At 38.4% G+C, this 24,506-nt stretch overlaps 1 protein-coding gene across 4 annotated transcripts in view; it reads right to left on the bottom strand.

The window, feature by feature from the left end:
* The window catches only part of ARHGAP10 (Rho GTPase activating protein 10), a 323,575-nt gene that overhangs the window by 117,838 nt on the left and 181,231 nt on the right, over positions 1-24,506 (bottom strand). For all 4 annotated transcript variants that reach the window (XM_045055782.1, XM_006930835.4, XM_003984958.5 and 1 more), the window contains 2 exons: positions 14,339-14,413; positions 7,491-7,578 (listed from right to left, as the gene is read on the bottom strand). In XM_045055782.1, the coding sequence (XP_044911717.1) occupies positions 7,491-7,578; positions 14,339-14,413 (163 nt within the window). The remainder of the gene's footprint in view (positions 1-7,490; positions 7,579-14,338; positions 14,414-24,506) is intronic.

Genomic DNA, 24,506 nt, shown 5'->3' on the forward strand with positions numbered 1-24,506 from the left:
AACAGAAAGATCTTAAACCAATGACTTCACTTTCCATCTTAGAGAGCTAGAAAACAAAACAAAACAAAAAAACAAAAGAGTAAATTAAACCCCAAATAAGCAAAAGAACAGAAAAAATATAAAGATCAGAGCAGAAATCAACAAAAAGATAACAAGAAAAATAGAAAACGTACATGAATCCAAAAGCAGTTCTTTGAGGTAATCAATGCAAATAATAAATCTAGGCAGAGTAATTAGGAAATAAAGGAGAAAACACAAATTACTAATGCCAGGAATGATAGAATGGTAGAGATAATTGTAAAACCACTGTAGGCTCTAAAGATATTTAAAAGAAAATAAGGGAATAGCATGAACAATTTTATGCCCACAAATTAAGTAATTTAAATGAAAGAATAAATATCTTGAGAGACACAAACTACCAAAGCTCACTCCAGAAGAATCAGGTAACCCATCTACTGAAGAAACTGAATTTGTAGTTAAAAATCTTGCCAATAAGAAAACCCCAGGCCCAGATGACTTCACTGGTGAATTCTACCAAAATAATAATACCAATCCTATGCAAATTCTATGCAAATTCCAGAAAATGTAAGAAGGAATACTTTCTTACTCATTCTTTGATGTCCTCACCCTAGTACCAAAATTAGAGACATTACAAGAAAGCAACAAACCTTAATACTTATGAATATAGATGCAACTATTCTAAATAGAATCAGCAAAGTTCAAATTCAACAGATACATAAAAGGATAATACATCATGACCAAGTTAGGTTTACGGCACAAATGCAATACTGCCTTAATATTAAAACAAAAATCAATGCAATTTGCCACACTAGCAAACTAAAATAAAAAAAACTGTATGATCATCTAAATAGATAATTCAGGGGAAAAAAGAGCGCTTTTCCCACAAATGGTATTAGAATAACTGGGCATTCATATTCAAAAGTGAACTTGGATCCATATATCGTATCTTACATAAAAATTAACTCAAAAAATCACAAATCTAAGTGTAAAACCTAAAACTATGAAACTTCTAGAAGAAAATAGAAAAGAAAACCTTGGTGACTTTGAATTAGGCAAAGATTTCTTGACACATCACCAAAAGTACAGTTCATACAAAGAAAAACTGATAAACTGCACCACATTAAAATTGACTGCCCTGTGGAACACACTATTAAGAGAATGAAAAGACAAGCCACTGACTGAAGAAACATTTGCAAAACACGTACCTGAGAAAGGACTTGTATCCAAAATACATTAAAAAATTATCAAAACAGAGCAAATGAACAAATAACTCCATTTTTTTTATTGCATGAAAGACACAGACACTTCACCCAAGAAGATACAGAGAATGCAAATACACACGTAGAAAAGCTTGACATTATCAGTCATAATGGAAATGAAAAACAAAAGTACATGAGAGGGGTGCCTGGGTGGCTCAGTCAGTTAAGCATCTGACTCTTGATTTCGGCTGAGGTCACGATCTCATGGTTCCTGACATGAGCTCTGCATCAGGCTCAGCACTGATAGTGCGGAGACTGCTTGGAATTCTCTCTCTGCCCCTCCCCCACTCATGTTCCCTCTCTCTCTGAAAATAAACAAACATTAAAAAAAAGTACATGAGCTACCACTATACAGCTATTACAATGGCTAAAATGAAGAAGACTGACCATATCAAGAGTTAGCAAGGGTGTAAAGGAAATGGAACTCTTATACAACCGCTCTGGAAAAACACAGTTCGTCAGTTTCCCAAACTGTTAAACATATATCCAACATACAATCTAGATAGACATTCCACTCCTAGGCTTGAACCAAAAGAAATATAAGTCTGCTCAAAGATTTATACAGAAAGGTTTTTGGTAGCTGTATTTGCAATAGCCAGAAGCTACAAACAACCCAAATAGTCATCAGCAAGGGAATGAACCATAAAAATCTGTGGTGTATCCATACAATGGAACACTAGCAACAAGAAAGAATGAACTACTGGACTTGCCACAACACAAATGAATCTCTAATTATGCTGAACAAAAGAACCCAGATTTTTTTTAAAGATGTATTTTTATTCCATTTATATGAAATTATAAAAAAAGCAAATTAATAATGTACAGTGAAAGAAAGCAGGGCAGTGGTAACCTAAGAATGAGGGAGTGAAAGGGAAAGGTGGGAGAGATAGATTCCAAAGGTGCATGAGGAAACTTTGGGGGCTAGTGGTTAGGATCACTATCCTGATTATCTTGACTGCTTTACAGGCATAAACACATGTCAAACTTATCAAAAGGTACACTATAAAAATGTTCTGTTTATTATATGTCAACTTCACTTGAATAAAGTGGTTTATAAAGCAAATAAAACAGGTGCAAAAACATATTTACAGGTTATATTCCCTACACACCACTTAGGAAACATATGCACACACACACATAACAACTGTAGGCACATTAACTAAAACTTAAAGCCCTAGTGAGGAAAAGCTGTTTCTTATTTCCCCTCTCCCTCCCCTTCATCTCCTACGCTCTCATTTAAAGAAGAAAAATAAAAGCAATTATACCACAGCCTCAATAAAAAGAAGTAAACCTTTAGGTTTTTTTGTTTCAAAATACGGACAAGTAAAAAATGGCAAGGAAGGAAAATGACGGCTTGGCACAGAAGGAAAAGCTAAATGGTACTGGGAAGAAAATGGGGGAGGGGGGAGAGAACATTTGGAAAAGCACGGACAGCATTGCTTTTCCAATAAAAATGAACTTGTACCTAGGTATCTTCGACGAGCTACTTCTACCATTGCCATATGTCTGCTAGTCAATACAGCATAAATAGTAAGTATTAAATATTGTTGAAGTTCGGGAAGCAGTAATAAAAATGACACGTTCCCCACACAAAATGTATTATACTGAGTCACTGTATCTCTCAACTTGCCATCCAACATGTTTTGAGCTACCTCTCTTTGCCACCCCTTGGGATCTAAGAACATAAATCATAATATTTATCTAAGCAGGCATTTTCTTCCCCAAAACTTCCATTCTAGTTTCCAGGCTTTAAAAGTTCCCTCTAGGTAAAATCAGTTTACTAAAAACCTCACAAAATAGCTCATCTGTCCCCTCACAATGGGAACCCATTGTAATGAACACGTTGCTGAAAATCGAAATTATGGTCTGAAAAGATAGGTACTCAATCAGAGAGCTGGTATTCAGCCCTCTAAAACACACAAGTAAAGAATTTTTGCCTCAAGTCAATACAAGAAAAAGGGAGATGCCATACACGTATGTGCTGCACATCTTTATCTCTCTCCTAGGGTTTGAGGGATTTGGCTATTTCCCTTCTTCCACCTCCAGCCTCCCATCCAATATGATGGCTGGGTTATTTGCGTAGAGAAGAATTCAAGAGCAATAGCTTTTGTGGTGAGAAAAGCTATATTCGACTTGTGCTATGGCGCCTTCAGTGACAAAGCTGGGATTCCAACCCACGCAGGCTGGCTCCAACCATGCTCTTGACCATCACGCTGTATTACCTCTTGTACTGAAAGAAATGCACACGCTCAGGCCATAAGCAGATAGCCAAAATACAAACTGTTTCCTCCCATTTGGTGCACCACCAGAAAAAGTATTACTTAAATCCTAATTACTGCATTTTTAGTTGCTAAAAATAACACAGGGGAAAGAACAGCAACCTAAGTTTCAAAATCTCCCAAGGCATCTGCCATTTTATGATAATCACTTTATCACATTCAGGCAGACTGTGTATATTGTTAGGAGTGAAGTTATATAATAATAGCATCTCATAATGTTGTTCTCTAGGCAATGTTTGCTTAAAAGCAGAATTCAAAAGGATAAAGCAACGCAAAGAGAGAAAAAGGCAGAAAAAGCAACACAAGACCAAGAGCGATAAGGGACTAGCTTCAGTAAGTATCAAGAACCAAAAAGAAATTTTACTTACGGTACTCAATAAAAAGATCCTCTAAGTTTATTAAACTACTTATCCCACAAGGAAAAAAAAGAACTGGTGTGGAACAGGGAGAAAAAAAAACATGCAATTTATTACAAAAGAACTGGATTTTTGCCCTTAGTTTCCACACCAATAACTGAGTCACCTTGGTTAATCCCTTTAACTCTAGTAGCCATGATTTTACCAAACAGTAAAATGGGTTTAAAGCTCCCTCCTGGAGCGGCAGCATCCTTTGCACATCAAGTTAACATATGCAACTCATTGTATTTTTATATCCCTCTCCCTCTCCATCTATTACATGCTTTCTCAATCTCAGCACTATTGCTATTTTGTACATACGGGAGCAAGGGTGGGTTGTCTCCTGCACTGTAGGATGTTTAGCAGCCCATCACTGGCCTCCATCCATTACATGCCAGTAGCACCCCCTTTCCAGCAATCATGACTACCAAGAATATTTCCAAACATTGCCAAGTATCTCCTGGGGGATGCAAAATTTCCCCAGTCTGGAAGCACTGTCTCTGAGTGACAGGTACAGCTCTAGATGCCGGGGACACTGCAATGAACAAGACACATACGGTGCCTATCCTCAGGAAGCTTACATTCTAATCCCAAAGTGGGAGCTAAGGAGATTAATTTTGTCCATAATTCTCATCCAAGCCAGTTAGTCACCATCAGTGGCAGATAGGAAGACAGCCATAAGCACATAGGTTTAGCTTTAATTTTATCCCTTTATCAATTAGGGATATTAAGTGCAATTCTGTACTTAATACTTTAAGGGAAAAAAATTAAACAGTGGTTAAAAATATCTTGTTGAAATAAAACACTCAAAAATAGGTAATACACGTCTGAACCCACTGATAAATTTTAATTTCATTAAAAAGTGGGACAACCAGATAACACAGGCCTCCTGATATAATACAGGAAAAATATGCCACCACTATACTGTATTCTTGCAATAAATCATTTTTTTTATAAAAACCTAACCTGGATCTAATAAAGCCTATAGATTTAACTGTTAGTTTACAGGAAATATGATGGCTAGAGAAACATGTTAAATGACACCATGACACAATCTGCCCTAAGATGTAGAAAATTCTATTTAAAAATGACCCAGGTTCATAAGCAAACAAACAAGAAAACGCTGAGGAAGAAAGCTGTGCAGAGGAAGGAGACTATGCAGATTAAAAGTGATTTAAAACACATCAATCAAATGAAGTGTGTTGACATTACTCAAACCCTGTCGGAATTTAATATAAAAAGACCTTTTGGAAAAAAAAAATCAGTGAAAATTCAAACATGGACTGAGTATTAGATGGTATTAATTTCGTTGGGTATGGTAACTATTTTTTTTTGTCTTTCTACACTCTTTTTTTAAGTCCTTATCTTTTTCTAAGTATATACTTCAATATTTAGGGGGGAAGCAATAGGGTGGTTTAGAAAATCTTTCAAATAGTATCCAAAAAAAGTAGCAGGTAGGGAGACTGAAGAAACAAGAAGGGTAGAGTGTTGGTAACTTCAGAAGCAGGATAATGGAGCCATGAGGATTCAGTATACTTAACTGTCTGTGGTTGCACAGACTTGGAATTTTTCAAATAGATGAACTACTCGACATATAAATTATATACTAACATTTCATTCTATCTGCTCATTCAAACCCAAATACTATCTACCTGAAACACGATCCTACGTGTTGGTTAAAAAGAAACGATGCTAGGGGAGCAAAGCCATTTGCTATTAAAATCCCCAACATTCGCCTGGGTGGCGCAGTCGGTTAAGCGTCCGACTTCAGCCAGGTCACGATCTCGCGGTCCGTGAGTTTGAGCCCCGCGTCGGGCTCTGGGCTGATGGCTCAGAGCCTGGAGCCTGTTTCCGATTCTGTGTCTCCCTCTCTCTCTGCCCCTCGCCCATTCATGCTCTGTCTCTCTCTGTCCCAAAAATAAATAAACGTTGAAAAAAAAAAAAAAAATCCCCAACAGAACCGCAGCATAAGAATTACAGTCATGGGCCGGGGCACCTGAGTGGCTCAGTCGGTTGGGCAACCGACTTCAGCTCAGGTCATGATCTCACAGCTCCTCAGTTCGAGCCCCGCATCAGGCTCTGTGCTGACAGCTCAGAGCCTGGAGCCTGCTTCGGATTCTGTATCTCCCTCTTTCCCTCCCCTGCTCACACACTGTCTCTATCTCTCTCAAATATAAACACTAAAAAAAAAATAAATAAATAAAATAATGAAAATAAAATGAAATAAAATAAAGTAAATAAAATAAAATAAAATAAAATAAAATAAAATAAAATAAAATAAAATAAAATAAAATAATTACATTCGTAGGGCACCTGGGTGGCTTAGTCAGTTAAGCATCTGACTCTTGGTTTCGGCTCAGGTCATGATCTCACAGTTTCCTGAGTTTGAGCCCCACATTGGACTCTGTGCCAGCAGCATGGCGCCTGCTTAGGAGTCTCTCTCTGCCCCTCCCCCACTCACGCTCTCTCTCTCTCTCTCTCTCTCTCTCTCAAAATAAACTTTAAAAAATAAAAAAAAGAATCACAATCATAATTTTTTTTCATTCTTTCACTTACTTTGTATTTTCTTCATCTAACCTCAAGGTTTCTATCATTAAGTTCCTTTCTTCTTTATAAAAAGGGTAATCACCCATAGAGATGCTGAGCCCTATTCTAACTCTGGTCCTAAATATTTTCTGTAATAAATGCAAAACTTAAGTTTATCCTAAAACTTCAAATAAACTTCTTTAAAAATAGCTTTGTGGGGCGCCTGGGTGGCGCAGTCGGTTAAGCGTCAGACTTCAGCCAGGTCACCATCTCGCGGTCCGTGAGTTCGAGCCCCGCGTCGGGCTCTGAGCTGATGGCTCAGAGCCTGGAGCCTGTTTCCGATTCTGTGTCTCCCTCTCTCTCTGCCCCTCCCCCGTTCATGCTCTGTCTCTCTCTGTCCCAAAAATAAATAAACGTTGAAAAAAAAATTTAAAAAAAATAGCTTTGTATTTATGTGTTATCATTATAAGCCTCTAGGTGCAACGGTTTATCATTTTTTAAGGTTATTTATTTTTGAGAGAGACAGAGAAAGCAAGAGCAGAGAATGATGTGGCACCCAGCCTCACGGAACTGTGAAATCGTGACCTGAGCCGAATTCAAGTCAGAAACTTGACCATCTGAGCCACCCAGGCGCCCCTAGGCTCAATGGTTTAAATTTAAACCAAAAAAAATTCTTCATTGTAGCCTAAAACATAAATAAAAGGTTCGATAAAAATTGATAAATGGCCTTCTTCCTCATTGCTTCATAACATTTAATTCCCAAAACTCCCATCTACAATAGACATCTACTTCACACGCTTTTGTCTTTTCCGATTCTGTTTTGCAATTTACCTAACAACAGACATTCAACTACTACTGATGGCACTTTCAGAGACACAGATCCATCATGAATGTCCTCCTGTTCTGTAAGGTTGAACTCAATGATCGAGATCTCCAGGCAGCGTTGGCATCTACCACGCGTTAGATACCCAAGAGCCCACGCCTCCCTCCTGTTACTGAGAGGAGCTTACCTCAAATACTGTTTCAGGGCACTTGTTATTGTCTTCACTTCCCAATCTACAGAATTCTCCAGGTCCACCTCATTGCATGTTTTTACATCTGGTGAGCAAGCAGGCAAGAAAACAATAATTAAAACCTTGGACATCCAAAGGTCTTCTTGACTGGTTCACAAAGCTTCCATTTTTAAATGGCCAAACCACAAATAATTAATTCTGGGAGTCCTTATAAAAAACGTACAAAATTTCTTCTATTATAAGCCATGTTCTATTATTAGACATTTGTAAGCAACTTCGGAAAACCCATAGTGAAGATCAAGGTAAAGGATAAGATGGGGCTGGGAGGAGGGAAGACCTAGGCATAGTAGACATTTCAATATTCACAACTACAAAGCATACACAGCTGTGATGACCGCCACGGTGGTAGTTATTCTATTATTAAAGACACTACCCCACAGTCAGGGCTTGGGGCATGTGGCATCTACAGTATCTATACATTTTACCATGTTTCAGGTGGCATTACTGTTATCACGCTGTGTTATGACAAGGGAAACAGGCAGCCCTGTTAATGGCAAAATGACAAGTCAGTGGGAAGAAAGGACAGGAAGTTTGGTCCCACGCTTCTAAGATCTGGACTCAACAGATTATCTTTCTGAAGATTAATGCATGATCAACCAAAATAGCAATATGGTAATACATAAATTTAAACTCAACTTTGACATTAACATCGTAATTTATACATTCATCTAAGAAATATTTATTGGAAGCCTCTGTGCAACGCTTCTGACATTCATTCTAACTAAAACTAGTTTTCTTTGTCCCGAAAGGGTGTTAATGATGTGTTTCTTCCAGATGCCCTTTCAAATAGCTAATAAAACTCTACAGAAAAAGATGCATGGCTAACCAAACAAACAAACAAACAAACAAACAACGGAGGGGAAAGGAGACAGTAAATTCTACAAAAGAAGAAATGAGGGGGGCCTGGGTGGCTCATCGGTTAAGCGTCCAACTTCTGTTCAGGTCATGATCTTGAGGTTCATGAGTTTGAACCTCGTGTCAGGCTCTGTGCTGACAGCTGGGAGCCTAGAGCCTTCTCTCTCTCTCTCTCTCTCTCTCTCTCTCTCTCTCTCTCTCTCTGCTCCTCCCCTGCTCGCTCACTCACTCTCTCTCTCTCTCTCTCTCTCTCTCAAAAATAAGATATTAAAAAAATTAAAAATAAATAAAAATAAAAGGGAAGAAATGAGTCTTGGTTGAAATAAAAGGAAAGGAGGGTGGGAAACAGAAAGGGAAAGGCCCGCACTCTGGATACGGTGGCACCTTGATCCTTACAAGGCTGGGCTACTCTACTCAACTGCGGCTTGGCACCAGAGAGGAATGAGTGCAGCATGTTCTCACAAACCTGGGCTTAAATCCTCACAGCCACCCTAAGCAGCCACACCACTCAAACCAAGTCACATCCACACTGGTCTGAACTCCGGGTTTTCATCTACAAAACAGCGATCATGTAAACACTCTCACAGAACTACAAAGAGTAGCAAAGCAAATAAGCAATGCGTACCTTGTTTAAATGAGTAGGCAATTACCACAACCGAGTCACTAAAAGTATAAGCATTCAGTGGTGGTTCCTACTCAAAGGGAAGTGTAGTAAATGGGTTATGATGACAGATATTAAATAATCAGTAGAAACTTGCCTCGTTTTCTACACCCCATCATCCAAAGGAAAAAATCAGACATTCCAGGAAAAGACTTGATTTCTCCCTCACTCCAGAATGATGTTTCAACTAAGAGCCAAGAAAACTAGTTGTTTCATACTTTTTTTTCCCCTCTCTTACACTGTATTTGTCTATATAGGGGAGGAAACATCTTGTTAGTATTTCCTCTTTAAAGGCACTAAAAAGAAAAGCCTGTCAGAACGGGACCACTGCATTCAGTCAGGCATGTCACTTAAAAAACTTTAGGCTTGGGCATGAGGAAGGATAGGTGACAACTCACCTATCTCAAACTGTGCTATTCTCAAACTTTCCAGAAACAAAGTAAAACAGGAAGTGATGGTTATTTCACAGCCATAACATCATACATATGAAGTCAATTACTCAAAAGTCTGGAGACTTTTTAAAGCACTTCAACAGTTCTTGATTACAGCAACTGACAGCAACATGCAATAAACTACAACAATGGCAATTGACACTGATTACATTTTGATCAGTTCCTACAATTCAGAACTCATTTGTTACCAAGCTTGTCAGACAAGCCACAGATACATTCAAGAAATCAAATTAAGCACCCTGATTAAAGGTGCAATCCTTTATAACTGGGACTAAATAATTCTGTTCTAAAGGCTTTGCCAACCCATTACTTCAGTAACTGAATATTCTCTCTCTCATTAAATCAATTATTTAAATCTCATTTTAACGTACAAGTCAGATAACATTTTCAATCAATTCGCTCCCGGCAAATCAGCATTTTAAAATCCAGGAGGCTTCTAAAGGAAATCTTTTATTTTCATCTTTCTACCAAATTATCATTCTATATTTCGAGAATCATAGCCTTTCTATGGAAAAGTAAGCCACCCTTTGAGTTCATGGAATAAAAAGTGGCTGTCACATCAGAGGCTAATGACTACATAGTGTCTATGGTACTAATCCCCTATTAAATTTTTACTGTTTTCAAATAACTCAATCATACCTAGCAGTTCTTTAGAATCAGTGGATGCACTGGGACCAGGTAAATTTGCTAATAACTTATTTGGGATTCAAACTTATAAATGCATTTGAGTGTTCAATCAGAATATACATTCTACTGTAAATAAGGAAGGGATTTTGCTCCCTTATTGACTAAGAGACAACACCTTTATGTACTAGTTAAAACTAACAAGCACAGATACAAACAGTTAACTGTTTATTTGGGTGAATGTTTCATAATTACGTAACCGGTATTTTTTTTTTTTTTTTTTGAAACTGGAAATTTTCAGCCCCACCTAAATGCAAAGCACCTAAATGCAATATTCCAAAAATTGACCTGGGCCCCACTTTAAATTAAAGTACTTGAAGGAGCACACCGATTGAATGAATTTTGAGAATATACATTATAAATCCAAAATCGTAATTTTCACCTATATTAGTTTACTTTGTTTTCCCCAATGTATATGAAAAAGCTGTCTTACAAATAAGGTGATTTTTTTAAGTAAAACTTCCAAGTTAGTTGTATCTCTTGTTTTCTATGGTTCTGTGTCTAAAAATAAAATCCTGCCTATTTTGCAAGTTAAATTTAGAAATAACCACCAAATTCACCAACACACTTAAGCTGCCACCACATTTTCTTATAATTTCCCCTCCCTGCTCTGATGTTTTCATTCTTCAGTGGTGTAGTGGGAGAACACTGACAACTCTAACCCATCTGAGTTCTAACCTGCCAATAACTATTGTAATTAACCTGCTACATTCTCACCCCATTTACTAAAAATCCATGACTCACCCAAACACACCTCATCCGGTATTTCTCCCTTCCCTCCCCAAGTGCTCTAAAGTTACTACGTAAAAAACAAACATAAAACTTTTACAAAGTTACATGTCTATGTGTGTGTGCCCTCTGTTAGAGCAAAAGGGGAAGAAAAACACCTGAAAAGGGGAGGAAGACAACTGCTTAGTTGGACTTTGTATGTATGTATGTATGTGTATATATATACATATACATATATATGTATATATTATGTATGTGTGTGTGATTTTATATATATATATATATATATTTTTTTTTTTTTTAAACTTAAGAAGTGTGGTCCAGGGAAAGAGAGCTGAGCACTACCTTCTGGCTCCCAGGATAGAAGACAACTAAGACAACAACTCCCATCACCTGACCTGACCTGGAGGAGTAGATATGACATGTCTATTTAGAGGACTTTCTGTGGTCAACTACCATTCGTACTCCTTCTTGGCAGAGGAGAGAAGAAAGGGGTGGAGGAAACAGGGGTGTGGGGGAGAAGAAGATGGGGAGAGATGAAGAATGGAAAGAAAGATTTTTCTTTATTTTAATCTTAAATATGAAGAGTGAAAACACACCAACAAGTGAAGAAAACATGGAAGATACTAAGCATTCATCCTTTCTTTAGAAATCATCACAAACTTCTACACAAGAGTAACTACTTAAAACATTTCAAACAAACAATACACACATATTATACAAAAATGACAGTAATAGAAAAACATCCAGGTAAATAATTAGTTCTCAAGAACTAAAGAACCAAGTAAACAGAAGTTCTTGTCAAAAATACTAAATGCCTTGGAATTTTTTCTCAGACATTAAAAAAAATGGATTATTTCTCATCTCTACAAAGAAAAATTCAATACAAACAAATTGTACTTTGAAAAATCCAAATTTGAAATACACATTACCTGGAGGAATAGCAACTTAAAAAAATAACTGCCTTATACTGGGGCACCTGGGTGGCTCAGTCCATTAAGTGTCCAACTTTGGCTCAGATCATGATCTCATGGTTCCTGAGTTCCACATCGGGTTTGTTGCTGTCAGCACAGAACCCGCTTCAGATCCTCTGTCCCCCTCTCTCTCTGCCCCTTCCCTGCCTGCTCTCTCTCTCTCTCTCAAAAAATGAATAAATAATTGCCTAATACCAAATGGGCAAAATCATCAGAACTCCTGGGGCGGGGAGGAGAGTGGGGACACTGGTCTAAAAGAGCAAAGCTAAAAATGTGGCAGACTCATCCGGTGTTTTTTTTTTTCTCTTTAAGATACAGAACCCTAGAACAACATACGGAGGTGAGATAAGATGGAAAGAAAGAATATCCAGTGGATAGGGTATACACAACTACACAGAACTCTTAAAATCCTTTTTTTGGAAGAGGTATAAATTATTTATTTGAACACTTAGTGAATGGGATAGAAGGAAAAAGGTATCTTAAGGGAATTTTAAATTAAGATTCAGTGAATAAATCTATTTTGTCAAGACCTAAAGTTTGAGTTGGTAACAAAGTAACAAGAAAGCAGTATTAATCCTAATAAAAAATCCAAAGTTTGTGATTGACAATCTTCAATTTCATACGAGGAATTATTGTAAAATAATTATTGTGGTAGTGCCCAACCCCCCTTTACAAGGAAATAATCAAGTCAGTGTCATCCCTCTCATCAATTCTTCAACTTCCTGAAGAAATGCTTCTTGGGAAAACAAATTTCCTTTGTCAGCAACTGAAATTAGGTTGTATCGCACTTGTATCCTAGACTTCTCTGCTCTGAGTCTCATGGAAAGTGAAAACAGTTTTCCAGGTCATGAATTTTTGAGGGTTTAGATATTTTAAAACACCTTGCCAGTACGGGATTATCTTGAGACATTTCCCATGAGCAGAGGAAACTACCACCTTAGTTCAGGGATGCAGATCAAGAGGGATTTTATGAGATTAAGAACAAATTTTGAGACAGCTTAACACTTCCCCGTGACCACAGAGACACCCTTGTTTGAACTTCCCTTGAACACAAACAAGAAGACAATAAAAATAATGCTGGGATCCTTAGGACCAATTTACTGCCAAAGTGTGCCTTTCAGCCAAAATATCCCCTTCTGATACCAACAGCCTTCCAATTCTAATCATTATTACACCATCTTGGAAATGAGCGAAGTGTTTCTAATTTTAAAATTAACTAAAAGCAGATGCTGTAGCCCCATTAAACTCTTCCAGCTGCTACTGAACCACTGGCAACCTGAGTCTATTTAATTTGGAGACCACTAATGGTAAAAAGGAAAATCTGACTGCCAAAATTGCACACCCAAGTTAAACCAGAGAGGCAGAAAATGAAAACAGCTCATGAGAGCGAATGTATTCTAAGACAGCTCTCCAACTGATGATGGGCAATTTTTCCTGCAGTTAATAGCTAAAAAAAGGTTATTGCTTATTAAATCCTTAATTCAAATACAGCCAAACAAGCAATCCTATCTGTAACATGTCAGTTGATTTTATTCATCTTGGTTTATGCTTCCTAAAAACGAGTCCTTCCCACAATGCTTTAAGATGCAGACAGGTTTTAAACGCATCTACAGCATACCTGAGGGCATTGTTAATACTGATTAATTAAAGTGAGATATCAAGTTAATTAATATTTAGCAAGGTCAAAATGACAGACTGGTTTGACATACAGGCCCTCAAGCCTGATGAGTTATCATCACTCCTCAAGAGGCAGCCAGCTTTGGGGCAGGGAGAGAGGCAGGACACCTTACAGGTGGCACCGAACCGACAGCGGCGTGTCATGTAAAAGCGCTTTGTCATTCACGCAATGTCTGGGGTAACGAAATGAATTCACTTGCTGGCTTCCTCTAGTCTGTGATGCCAAAGAACACTGTGTTATCAGCACAGATGGAGCATGCATGGTTCTGGAGAAGAGCCTGGTGCAAACTACGAACAAGCCACTGTGAATAACAATGAGTCCCCAAGAATCGGATCCTTGCTGTCAAGTGACAGTTTTGGAAGCAACATAAAAATGAGTGAGTCCCAGTGGTCTTGTCCAACCAAATGTACTGTCAAGACTCTGGACGGGCAATTTGGAAGCCATGCAAATCACAGAGGCCTGGCTGCTACTTTCCTGTGAGAAGCAAGCACAAGACGACATTCACCCATGAGCTGCATTCTTTTCTTTTCTTTTTTTCCCCCCATTTACTAAGAAATGGAACACAAGGTAAGAGGGAGTGGAAATCTGTGCTGAGACAAACACTAATCTACTTCTCAGCATCAACTACCTCTGCTCAGGAGAAAACTCATCGAGGCACCCAAGTGTGCTGTATGTCACTATGAAATATTAAGTTGTAAAGTCAATGAACATAAACAAACAATGCATGGAAAATGATTAGAAAAGAGGCATACCCATCAACATACTCAGAAGTCTCTGGACCTTTGAACTCACCCCCACAACTCTGTACAATCCTTGGTCATTTATACCTATTGGAAGAGACAAAGTGTTAGCAAAATATAAGACAAGTCATATTTTAAAAGCTGTCAGCAAACAATTGTATTCAGAATCTTTGCTAACTCACATTAGCAGCATTCCTGTTGACTATAAAAATAAACGTTTGACAAAACCAAGTGTTTACCAACTTGTTTTAGCAGCTTGGTATTCATGAGTTATGGTTGGAAAATAATCTCATAAAAACAGTGTTCCATGTGCACAAAATGTAATGAGTCAATGTTAATGAAATAAGTTCCTTAAGTAGTACTCATGTGTACCAATGCATTTTGTAAAGATGCATTCTAACTTTCACGTTGTTTTTCTTGAAAAGTTCAGCCTTTTAAAAATAACATGGTGCTGATTAGTACACAGAAAGAAAATCATTATTTAGATGATTCTTTAAGGCCATGGAAATCCATTCAAAACTAAGGCAGAACTGTTTTTGTTTTTGGTTAAGAGCTGTTACATGCACTGTCCAGCAAGGAGCTCTGAAACTCCCAAGGAACATTACTACAAAGTATACATCAGAATGAGCCAAATCACAGCATTCTCTCTCTGCAGAGCTGGGGAAACAAAGTATCTCTGGGCACAACAGATGAGAAATAAAGGCAAGAAAATATATTGTCAAACAGAATTTAGGATATTGAATACATGGCAATATACACAGCATATTGATTTGAATAAACCAACTGCAAAAGGGCATTTTTGAGGCAATTGGGAAACTCTGAGTGACATTAAGAGTATGTCAGAAAATGTCCCTATTTTTTTTTAAGATACATACTGAAAAGAGTGAAAGGAACCTATCTGAGATTTGCTTTAAGAGCAAAGAAGGGATAGATGAAGCAATTTTACCAAAATCTTAAGTGTTGAGCCTGAGCCATAATATGGGAGTTCACTGCACCACTCTCTCTACTCTTTTTATGCTTGAAAGCTTTCATGATAAAATAACGACTTTGAAAAATCATGACTTCTCAAAAGAGTTGCAGTTTGCTGCATGTGTTTGTTTTCTCCACAACCAATGTTAAAACTAACAAGAACACAACTGGCTGAAAAGAAGATGATGCCTCTAATCCCCAAAGTTTCCCAAACACAACAACACCAAAAAAGCCACGGAATTTGCCTAGGAGAGCTTACTTTCTTTTCATCTACTCACATGGGTGATGAAAAGACCAGACAGGGTCCAAAGGGCTGGCTTCCAGTCAAGACTCAGTCACTCCTGAGCTCTGAGATCAGGGGCAAGATGGGAGACCTGAGTCTCGATGATGTATCTGAGATCAAGGACAGCACCTTGCACTTTGTGTTTGGTGGGGGGAAAACACTGAGACGAAACCAAGACATGTACTATCAATTGTAACACATGGCACACATAAAAGCTCTTATCACTCCTTGCAAAAGCAAGTCTTCATTTTCCTTTTCTCTATTTTGCCTTTCATTTATTTCTCCTTAATAATTTTTTAAGCTTCTCAAATGTCCCATTTGTCTTGTATATGCTACATCTTGCATCCTCCCAAAATCCATATGTTGAAGTCCTAACCCTCACTACCCTCAGAATTTGACCGTCTTTGGAAATAAGGTCTTTAAAGGAGGTAATTAAGTTGAAATTATGTCATTAGGGTAGGTCCTAAAGCAGTATGTTTAATGTTCTTATAAGAAGTTGGGGGGGGCACCTGGGTGGCTCAGTCGGTTAAGCGCCCAAGTGTTGATTTCAGTTCAGGTCATGATCTTGTGGTTTGTGAGTTCGAGCCCCATGTCTGGCTTTGCACTAACAGCACAGAGCCAGCTTGGGATTCTCTCTCCCTCTCTCTCCCCCCTTCCCTTGCTTGCTTGCTTGCTCTCTCTCTCAAAATAAATCAACACTTACAAAAAAAAAGAAGTCGGGACACACAGGGAGAAGATGGTCACCCACAAACCATGGCCCTCAGAAAAAACAATCCTTGGGGCGCTTGGGTGGCTCAGTCGGTTAGGTGTCCAACTTCAACTCAGGTCATGATCTCGTGGTCTGTGAGATCGAGCCGTGCATCAGGCTCTTTGCTGATAGCTGGGAGCCTGAAGTCTGCTTCCAATTCTGTGTCTCCCTCTCTCTCTCTGCCCTTCCCCCATGCATGTTCTGTCTGACTGTCTCTCAAGAATAAGAAAAAATTTTTTAAATCTCTCTCTCAAAAGAAATAAACATTAAAAAAAAGAAGTTGGGACACACACAGAGAGAAGCCAGTCACCCACAAACCAAGGACAGGGGCTCTCCAAAGAAGCCAACCTACTGACACATGGACCTCAGATTTCTAGCCCCAAGAATTCTGAGAAAATACATTTCTGTTGTATAAGCCACCCAGTTTGTGGGACTTTATTATGGCAATCCGAGCAAACACATACACCTTGTCTCTCAATTATCTCAACAGAGCTCAAAGAACCAGAAGAGCAAAGGCTAGCCCTTCAGTCTACACATATCTGTTCTAAAGATGCTTTGAATGCTAAAGAATCAAAGTAGCAGAGAGGCACCTTCCTGATGGGGAAGCTCATGGACTCCAAGAGAGGGAAACAAATTCAGGTCAGCCCTGCCAGGAGTTGATAAAAAAGAAAGGAAATTGTCAAGAAACACAAAAATCAGATTTTGAGCCTGCTATGGGAGAAAAGACTGGGCCTCATTCCTTCCTTCTCCTAGAAGCCAGAAGGCCATGTCCAGAGTTTAAAATATCAGAGGACTGTTTTTCAATACTACTCCATTTAAAAAACCTAAAATAGTTTGACCTCGGTGCCAGAAGCCAAAAGAGCAAGTCATATTCTGCAGTCAAGCAAACGTGCATCTTTGAGACATGCCTGAAATGCACAGAGAAATGAAATAAGAATGTTACCTCAGCAATAATCATCACTCTGTGCTGGTAATTACTATCAGATAATTGATCAAGTTCAAATTCATCAACCTGAGAGAAGCTGAGTTAATTGCTAATGCATAATGAAAGGTGCAAGGGGGAATTGATGCTACTCAACACAGTTTCTACATTTTTAAGATGAAATTTAAATAAGCCTCATATAAAAGCAGCTTAGAAACAGCATGTAACACACACACACACACACACACACACACACACACGTCACATAGGATTTTGTTTCTTGTTACAACATCCTTAAAAAGGTCTGAATTAAGAAAACTGAAACATACTTTGTATCTCTGAACACACACATATCATTTAAAAGCCAACAAATAAATACATTTGAAGAATAGGAACCAACCCTTATGCCAAGTCATCTGAGTGAGTTTATCAGTCTCTCCAGCTTCTCTTCCACATTTTCCCCTTTCAGCCCAAGAAGTCACTATTTCTAATCACCACGTATTAGAATTTGGAAATTTTCTTTGACTTCCTCTCTGTCACTTTCCAAATTCACTGGGTCAATGTGCACAATTTCTTCACATTCAGACTCATCTCTGCTTCTTCAACACAGTCTTGAGTTTTATACACACATATTTATTAAGACACCCCTGTAGGGAAGCACACACGACTATAATTCATTCTGAACATCATTTTTTCTTTTTCTTTTCCTTTTTCAAACCACACTGATTATCTAAATTCTCTGCCATCCCCATTTAAGAGTAAGCCATCACTCAGATCCAGTCTAGATTCCTCTGTTGAAGTAGTAGGTAAGGCATAAATACACAAATATCTACAATGGGCCCTACCTCACCTACCCACATTTATTGTGGAGTATTCACCTCAACCAGAGGAAACCCCGGACTATCACCCACAAGTCACCAAATTCACTCCCTTCCCTCCTCCCTCCAGGTCATCTCCTCGGACAGAAATGTTCTTCCGCCTTCTCTCCACAAATTACTCATCTGTCAAATATTTACTCATCAAATATGTGCCAGGTGCCGTTCTAGCTGCCAGAGGTTCAACAGTGAGCAAACTGAATCCCATCCAGACCTTCAAAACCAGATAAAATCCCACCTTGTCTAACACCAGCCTACAGTTGATATTCCCTTTTCCTGAACATGACTCATAATTAATTCCTCCGAACACTTGAATACATTTTAAAACAAGCCCACAATCTCTTATTCACAATTCCCAAAATCAAAGTCTGAATGCTTGACCTGACATCAGATTATTTACATTTGTATATTCCCCCGCTCAGTGTGAACACTCCTAATTAACTATGTTAAAAGTATGCCCACACATCTGGAGATGTGACATGCAGTATACCTTACGTCCCATACGCTTTCTAAAACACATCCAACCTCATGATTTTCAGATTAAGAATTGAAGACCTGTGTTCTACCTTCTCTTTCCAAATACACAGAGACATGGAAAGATACTAGGTCAATCTTGAGTTTTGTTTTTAATAGCTTTCATGGTGCCTCACATGGAATAGTTGAGTACAAAAAAGATATGGCTAGGGTCTTGGAATTAATTTGGAACTACAGATAGAGACTGGCCTTGGGCCAAAACAGACATTATAATTAGGAGCTAAAAACAAAGTTAAAATATCCAACTTACTACGATTTTTCTCGGGTAGCAATATTCCCTGATGTTATTACTACAGCACTTTTTAACTTTTAACAAAAATTTTTCATCTGGTCAAAGTGCTATAGGCCCAAAGTTTTATTTTTGTTTTTGTTTTTGTTTTCTTTTAATAAATAAGGCTGTTTCTGATCAGGAGGGTAAGTGCTCTCCATTACAGTGATGAGCAGCTGATGACAGCTGTCCCTGGGCAAAGTGGACAAGGTGAAATCAAACGTGTCTTACTTCCCACCGCCTGTCTCCTCCAATCTCACACAGTCCTGTCACTGAGTACCAGCCACATCTTTCTTGAGGAGAAAGTCAAAAAAAGGAAATGAGTCAACTTTCATCATCATCTCTGCCCCAGTCTCCCTCTTGGAACCCAGATGATGCTGCCAGAACCAGTCTATTCCACTCCACAAAACACCTGCACAGAACTACCTAACACCAGTGGGCACTCAGAGGCCCTGGTAGGTGGGCTAGAGAAGCAAAAGAGAAAATAAGATGCTCTGGAACAATAAAAGAATTAGATACAAAAGGAAAATAAAGCCAAAGAGGGTGGCTAAATTCAGTTAAACAACAGAGGTGGGGGCAAAGGCTAACATGGCCATAACTGGCAAAAAAATTTGTTGAGTAAGAAGAAAAGAGGAAGTGGCATTTAGAGTAAAGGAGGCAGAAGAGAGAAGACAGGTAATCAACACACACACACACACACCACACACAGGAAAGGTCAATGAAGAACAGAAGGAAGGAGAATTTGGAAATAAATGAGGCAATAACAGGCTAGAAATTGTGTAACATTTAAATTCCTATTAATTTCATAAAAATTATCGTGTACTTATATTTTAAGCACTGAGGTAGAATACAGTGAAGACAGGATAAAATTTAAAAGACAATTAAAATTAAAAGAAAGAGCAACTTGGGAGAGAGCAACCAACCCAGCCACAACGTCTCATCTTTCCTTTCTGGCTTCGGGAACAGAACCCATACCTGATAACTCAGGGACTCTTAATATCTTGCATGATCCTCAGTACATGGTATACATTTAACCAGTGAATCAGATAAATTAATGGATAAACTGAGTAAGTCATTCGTAAGTTGATGAGTGATTAGTAAAAGGATATAGAAAGAAAATAAAAAGAGACAGAAAAGGTTATTTGTAAGCAGAAAAGACAAATATAACATTATAAAGGAATAAGACTCAAAATGAAACTTAGACTTTTGATGGCGATACGTACAAAATTATTTTAAAAAATTATCCAGGTATATGATTCTACAGAAATCAGTGACCATATGCTATGGGTCCATAAACTAACATTCAGTCAGTTCTCATCTAGTAACCAGTAGAGTGCTTGGCATGGAATGAGATAATTGACCAATATTTGTGGCAGGACTGAATCATTTATTTGCATTTTTGTCTGTCTACAACAGGGATGAAAGGTCATCAATTGTCAGGTTCATATTCACAAGATTTACATCAAAAGTCTGCCACATGTCATCAGTGATACAGCACACACACATAAACACACACACACACACGCATAAATGCAAATTTGTTTATATATCCCACCAGCACTGCAAAGACAAATTCTCCTTTGAGCTATGTAATGAACACACAATTTTATGCATAAATATCAATCATAATTGTAAATGTTTTATAATAATACATTTAAATACAATTATAAATATTAACTAACCTGGAGTGGGACTTGAAAATAAAAGGAAGAAAGCACTATACGTAAAATGATTAGGAAAAGCTTATGAGAAAATAACCCAGCAACAAGGCTAAGAACGAAATGCTATAAAGGTGACTCCAAAAATAGCAAATGATGAGGCTCATGAATATTGCTTCAGGTCATAGGTAAATGACAAAGATTTGATAATGTGTCCTTTATGTATATTTATAACTAATCCCCAATAAACATTCTATTTACATGTCTGTGTAAATACAATCATCACTTTCCAGACTATCCACTGCACTGAGTTACACAAAAATAAACAGGTTCATACACAAAGACTACCTTCCAAGATACTGGACAATTCATAATATTCTAAGGTTCTATCAAAAACATGCATTTAAGTTAAATTATTTTTAAGTATAAGCAGACAGAACCAAGCATCATTTGCTCTATTCCATCAAAGGGACGTAACATTCAATACCATAAATTAAGGTACTGTATTTAAAGAATTCTAAAATTTTGGAAGAAGAATGTATTATTTTTAATACTTAAAGTGTATTAAATACTAGGAAAAAACAGGGTAAGAAACAATTTTTAAGCCCTGAAACAGAAGATTAACTGCAGATGATAGTAACATTTCAACATTTCTAGATCTTAGTCCCCTCACTTCAAAAAAAAAAAAAAAAAAAAAGTAGGGGCGCCTGGGTGGCTCAGTCAGATAAACATCTGACTCTTGATTTTGGCTCAGGTCATGATCTCATGGTCTATGAGATCAAGCCCCACATCAGGCTTTGTGCTCATGGCGTGGAGCCTGCATAGGATTCTCTCTTTAGCTCTCTGCCCCTTCTCCCATTTGTGCATGCTCGCGCTCTCTCTCTCTCTCTCTCAAAATAAATAAATAAACTTTAAAAAAAAAAGCATATTCAGTAAACACATCTGTTAAATTTGTAAGATATGAATTATTACAAGTTAAGGTTACTCATATCCTGGAAACTTCCAACTCTACCACCTCCTGGTTGTACAACCTGGCAAGTCACTCATTCTCTCCCTGCCCCAGCTTCATTACCTGAAAAATGAGGTTAATGATGGCATGGGATTGTCATGGAAATCAAAGGACACACCGTGTGTAAAGCGCATGAGCCTCACATACCAAGCACTATTACAAACTTAAATTGAGCATAAGATTCAAAATTAGTATCAAAACAGCTAGGTACACTACATATACATATTGCCCTAAGTCTACAACCTAATTTATAAAATAAAGCACATGTTGAGTGTCAAAATTTATTCAATATGAATGGCTCACAGAAAATATGACATTTCTGTTCGCTGATAACGTTTGGAATTTCTCCCCTAGATGATGATTTGGGCAGCAGATATAAAAATATTATTGACAGTTACTATGTGTCAGGAACTACTCTGCACTTTTCCTTCCTATGAAGTCTTGCTTCCACTTTCATGTTGGCCTCTACATGTTCTTTTTAGATTAACCCACTTCTGTATTATGATGGATAGCTTCCTCACCAGCAGGCACTTTGAGGACAGGTCTCATGATTTCATTCACATGATCTTCCTATATCCAACCAACCAGAGAGCTCAGAACTCCAACAGTTTGGTACATGAGGGCAGCTGTGCCCACTGAGTCTGCCTGTCACATCACTTTCATTACTGCATCCCATCCCAGCATAAGTGAAAAGTAGGGACAAAGTACAAGGCAAATACCCAATTCCAGGTCTAAACCAGTATTTTTGTGATGAAGTTCTCATTCCAGGACTTTTCAGACACATCTAGGCTTGACTCTAAGACTCATTCTTTCATTCCAAGTCACAAATACAAAGGGTTTTTGGTTTATTAGCTGCTACCTTGGTATTAGGGTCAGAATAGACTGTATATTCCCAGCATTCCATCCAGCTAGCCCACATGAGAGGAAAGCATTTTTGCTTCAGACCAGACAACCCCTAGACTTGCTGCTATTTCTGGTATAAATTCACCCAAGCCAGTGGGCAGGAAGCCTCCAGCAGGGCTAGTGAGAAACTACTGACTACCAGGAAGTTTCCTCTTCCATTAATAACACTCAGGGCCCCAAACTCTCTCGAGGTCTGATGTCTTTCTGTCCCACATCTAACAGATCTATCACTCATTCAATGTGCCCTTCGATCTTTCCTCTCAGTGTAAACCTTGGGGAAAGGAGTGTGTCACAGTCCCTGGGCCTCCTAGCAGAATTCAGCTCCCCTATTACCACTAAGTGGAGTTGTCAACCAACTCTTCCTCTCACCTTACTCTCCTGCCATGGGTGAATTCTGACGTTGAATATGGAGACCCGGTTCCGAATTCCAGCTCTGCCTCTTTATAGGCTGTGTGAACTGTGGCAGGTTTACCCTTAACGTTCCATGCCACAGATCCCTCAGAAACAAGATAGATCTCAACCACCTACTGAGTTTTGTAGGGGCTGTGTGAGCTAGAATACATGAAATACTCAGAAAATATAAAATGCCATTTGTTATTAGGATTTTAAATACAGTCAGATGCAGATTCCACACTCCCATTATGTTTTCTACAAAGAGACTTTCCAAGGTATTACATAGATTCTCAGCAAAGGGGATAAATCTTTCTTGGGCTGATGGTGTCCCTTCAAAGGTCCATGATGGAGCCAGTATGGAAAGAAGAAGGTATGACTTTAGAATGGCTTCATCTCAAGTCTGGAGGAGCACTTCAGAGAATGACATTTAAGTCTTCCCTCCCAGCTTCCCTTTCCTACTGTCTACAGTTTCACACTTCCTCTATTCTTTAAGTATTTGTCTGTATTATATTGTTCATCTCCAGCATCCTCCGAAATCAGCCTATAGTCTCCATCTCCTCGTGTTCATTGATGTTGAGAGCACCAGCATTAAAAACTCAGCCTTGGATTTGAGTTGTAGTCTGATACCTTCTAGCTGAGACTTATACAAGTCAAATCATGTCTCTTGGCTTCAGATGCTCATGGAAAATGGAAAATATCATTGTCTCATAGGGTTCTTGTGAGAAGTACAACCCGTACAGCCTGGCTATTCTCCAGCTTCTTGCTTCCCAGTCCTTAAATGGTTTTTTTTTTGGTCCTCCTCCTCCCTGAACTTTGTAGAGCAGGTGACACAGGTATGACTTCCTCCTCTTTGAAATTACCCCTCTTCTGGATTCCTTTACACCACACTGTCTTGGGTTCTCCTCTGACCCTGTAACTGTGCTATGTCTCCTTAATTATTCTTTTTCCTCATATTCTCTAAAGGCAAAGATCCCCAAATATTCTGCCCTTTGTCCCCCATTATTTTCTTCCCTCACCATCCATCTGACAAGACTTTTTGACACTCAAAACTTGACCTCTTGGGGTGCATGGGTGGCTCAGTTGGTTAAGTGTCCAACTCTTGATTTCAGCTCAGGTCACTATCTCATTGTTTGTGAGAGTGAGCCTAGCATTAAGCTCCATGCTGGGTGTAGAAGCTGCTTAAGATTCTCTCCCTCTCTTTCTGCCCCACCCCCCTACCAGCTCATGCTCTCTCTCAAAAAAAAAAAAAAAAAAAAAAAGGAAAAAAAGAAAAGAGAAACAAAGAAAAGAGAAAAGAAAAAAAACTTCACCTCTCTAAAAAATGATGCCCACCATCTCTTCTGTTGCCTTCATTTTATTTCTGACAGAAATGTCACAGGACAGGCACTCTGAATTCACAATATCAAAAACCAACCTATATTCCTCCCAAACCTACTGCTCCTCTTGCATTCTCTGTCTTGGCTAAAGATGTCTTCAACTACCTTGGTTGGGAAGCTTACAGTTTTTATCTTCCCTTTTCCCTACCTTCTATATTCAACATGTCGTCAGATTCTGTTTTTCTGCCAAGTCTCTCATCCTATCCATCCCTTCTTTCCACTATCAGTGCCCTAGTTTAAAC

Source organism: Felis catus, chromosome B1 (assembly GCF_018350175.1).
Source record: "Felis catus isolate Fca126 chromosome B1, F.catus_Fca126_mat1.0, whole genome shotgun sequence".
Lineage (NCBI taxonomy): Eukaryota > Metazoa > Chordata > Mammalia > Carnivora > Felidae > Felis > Felis catus.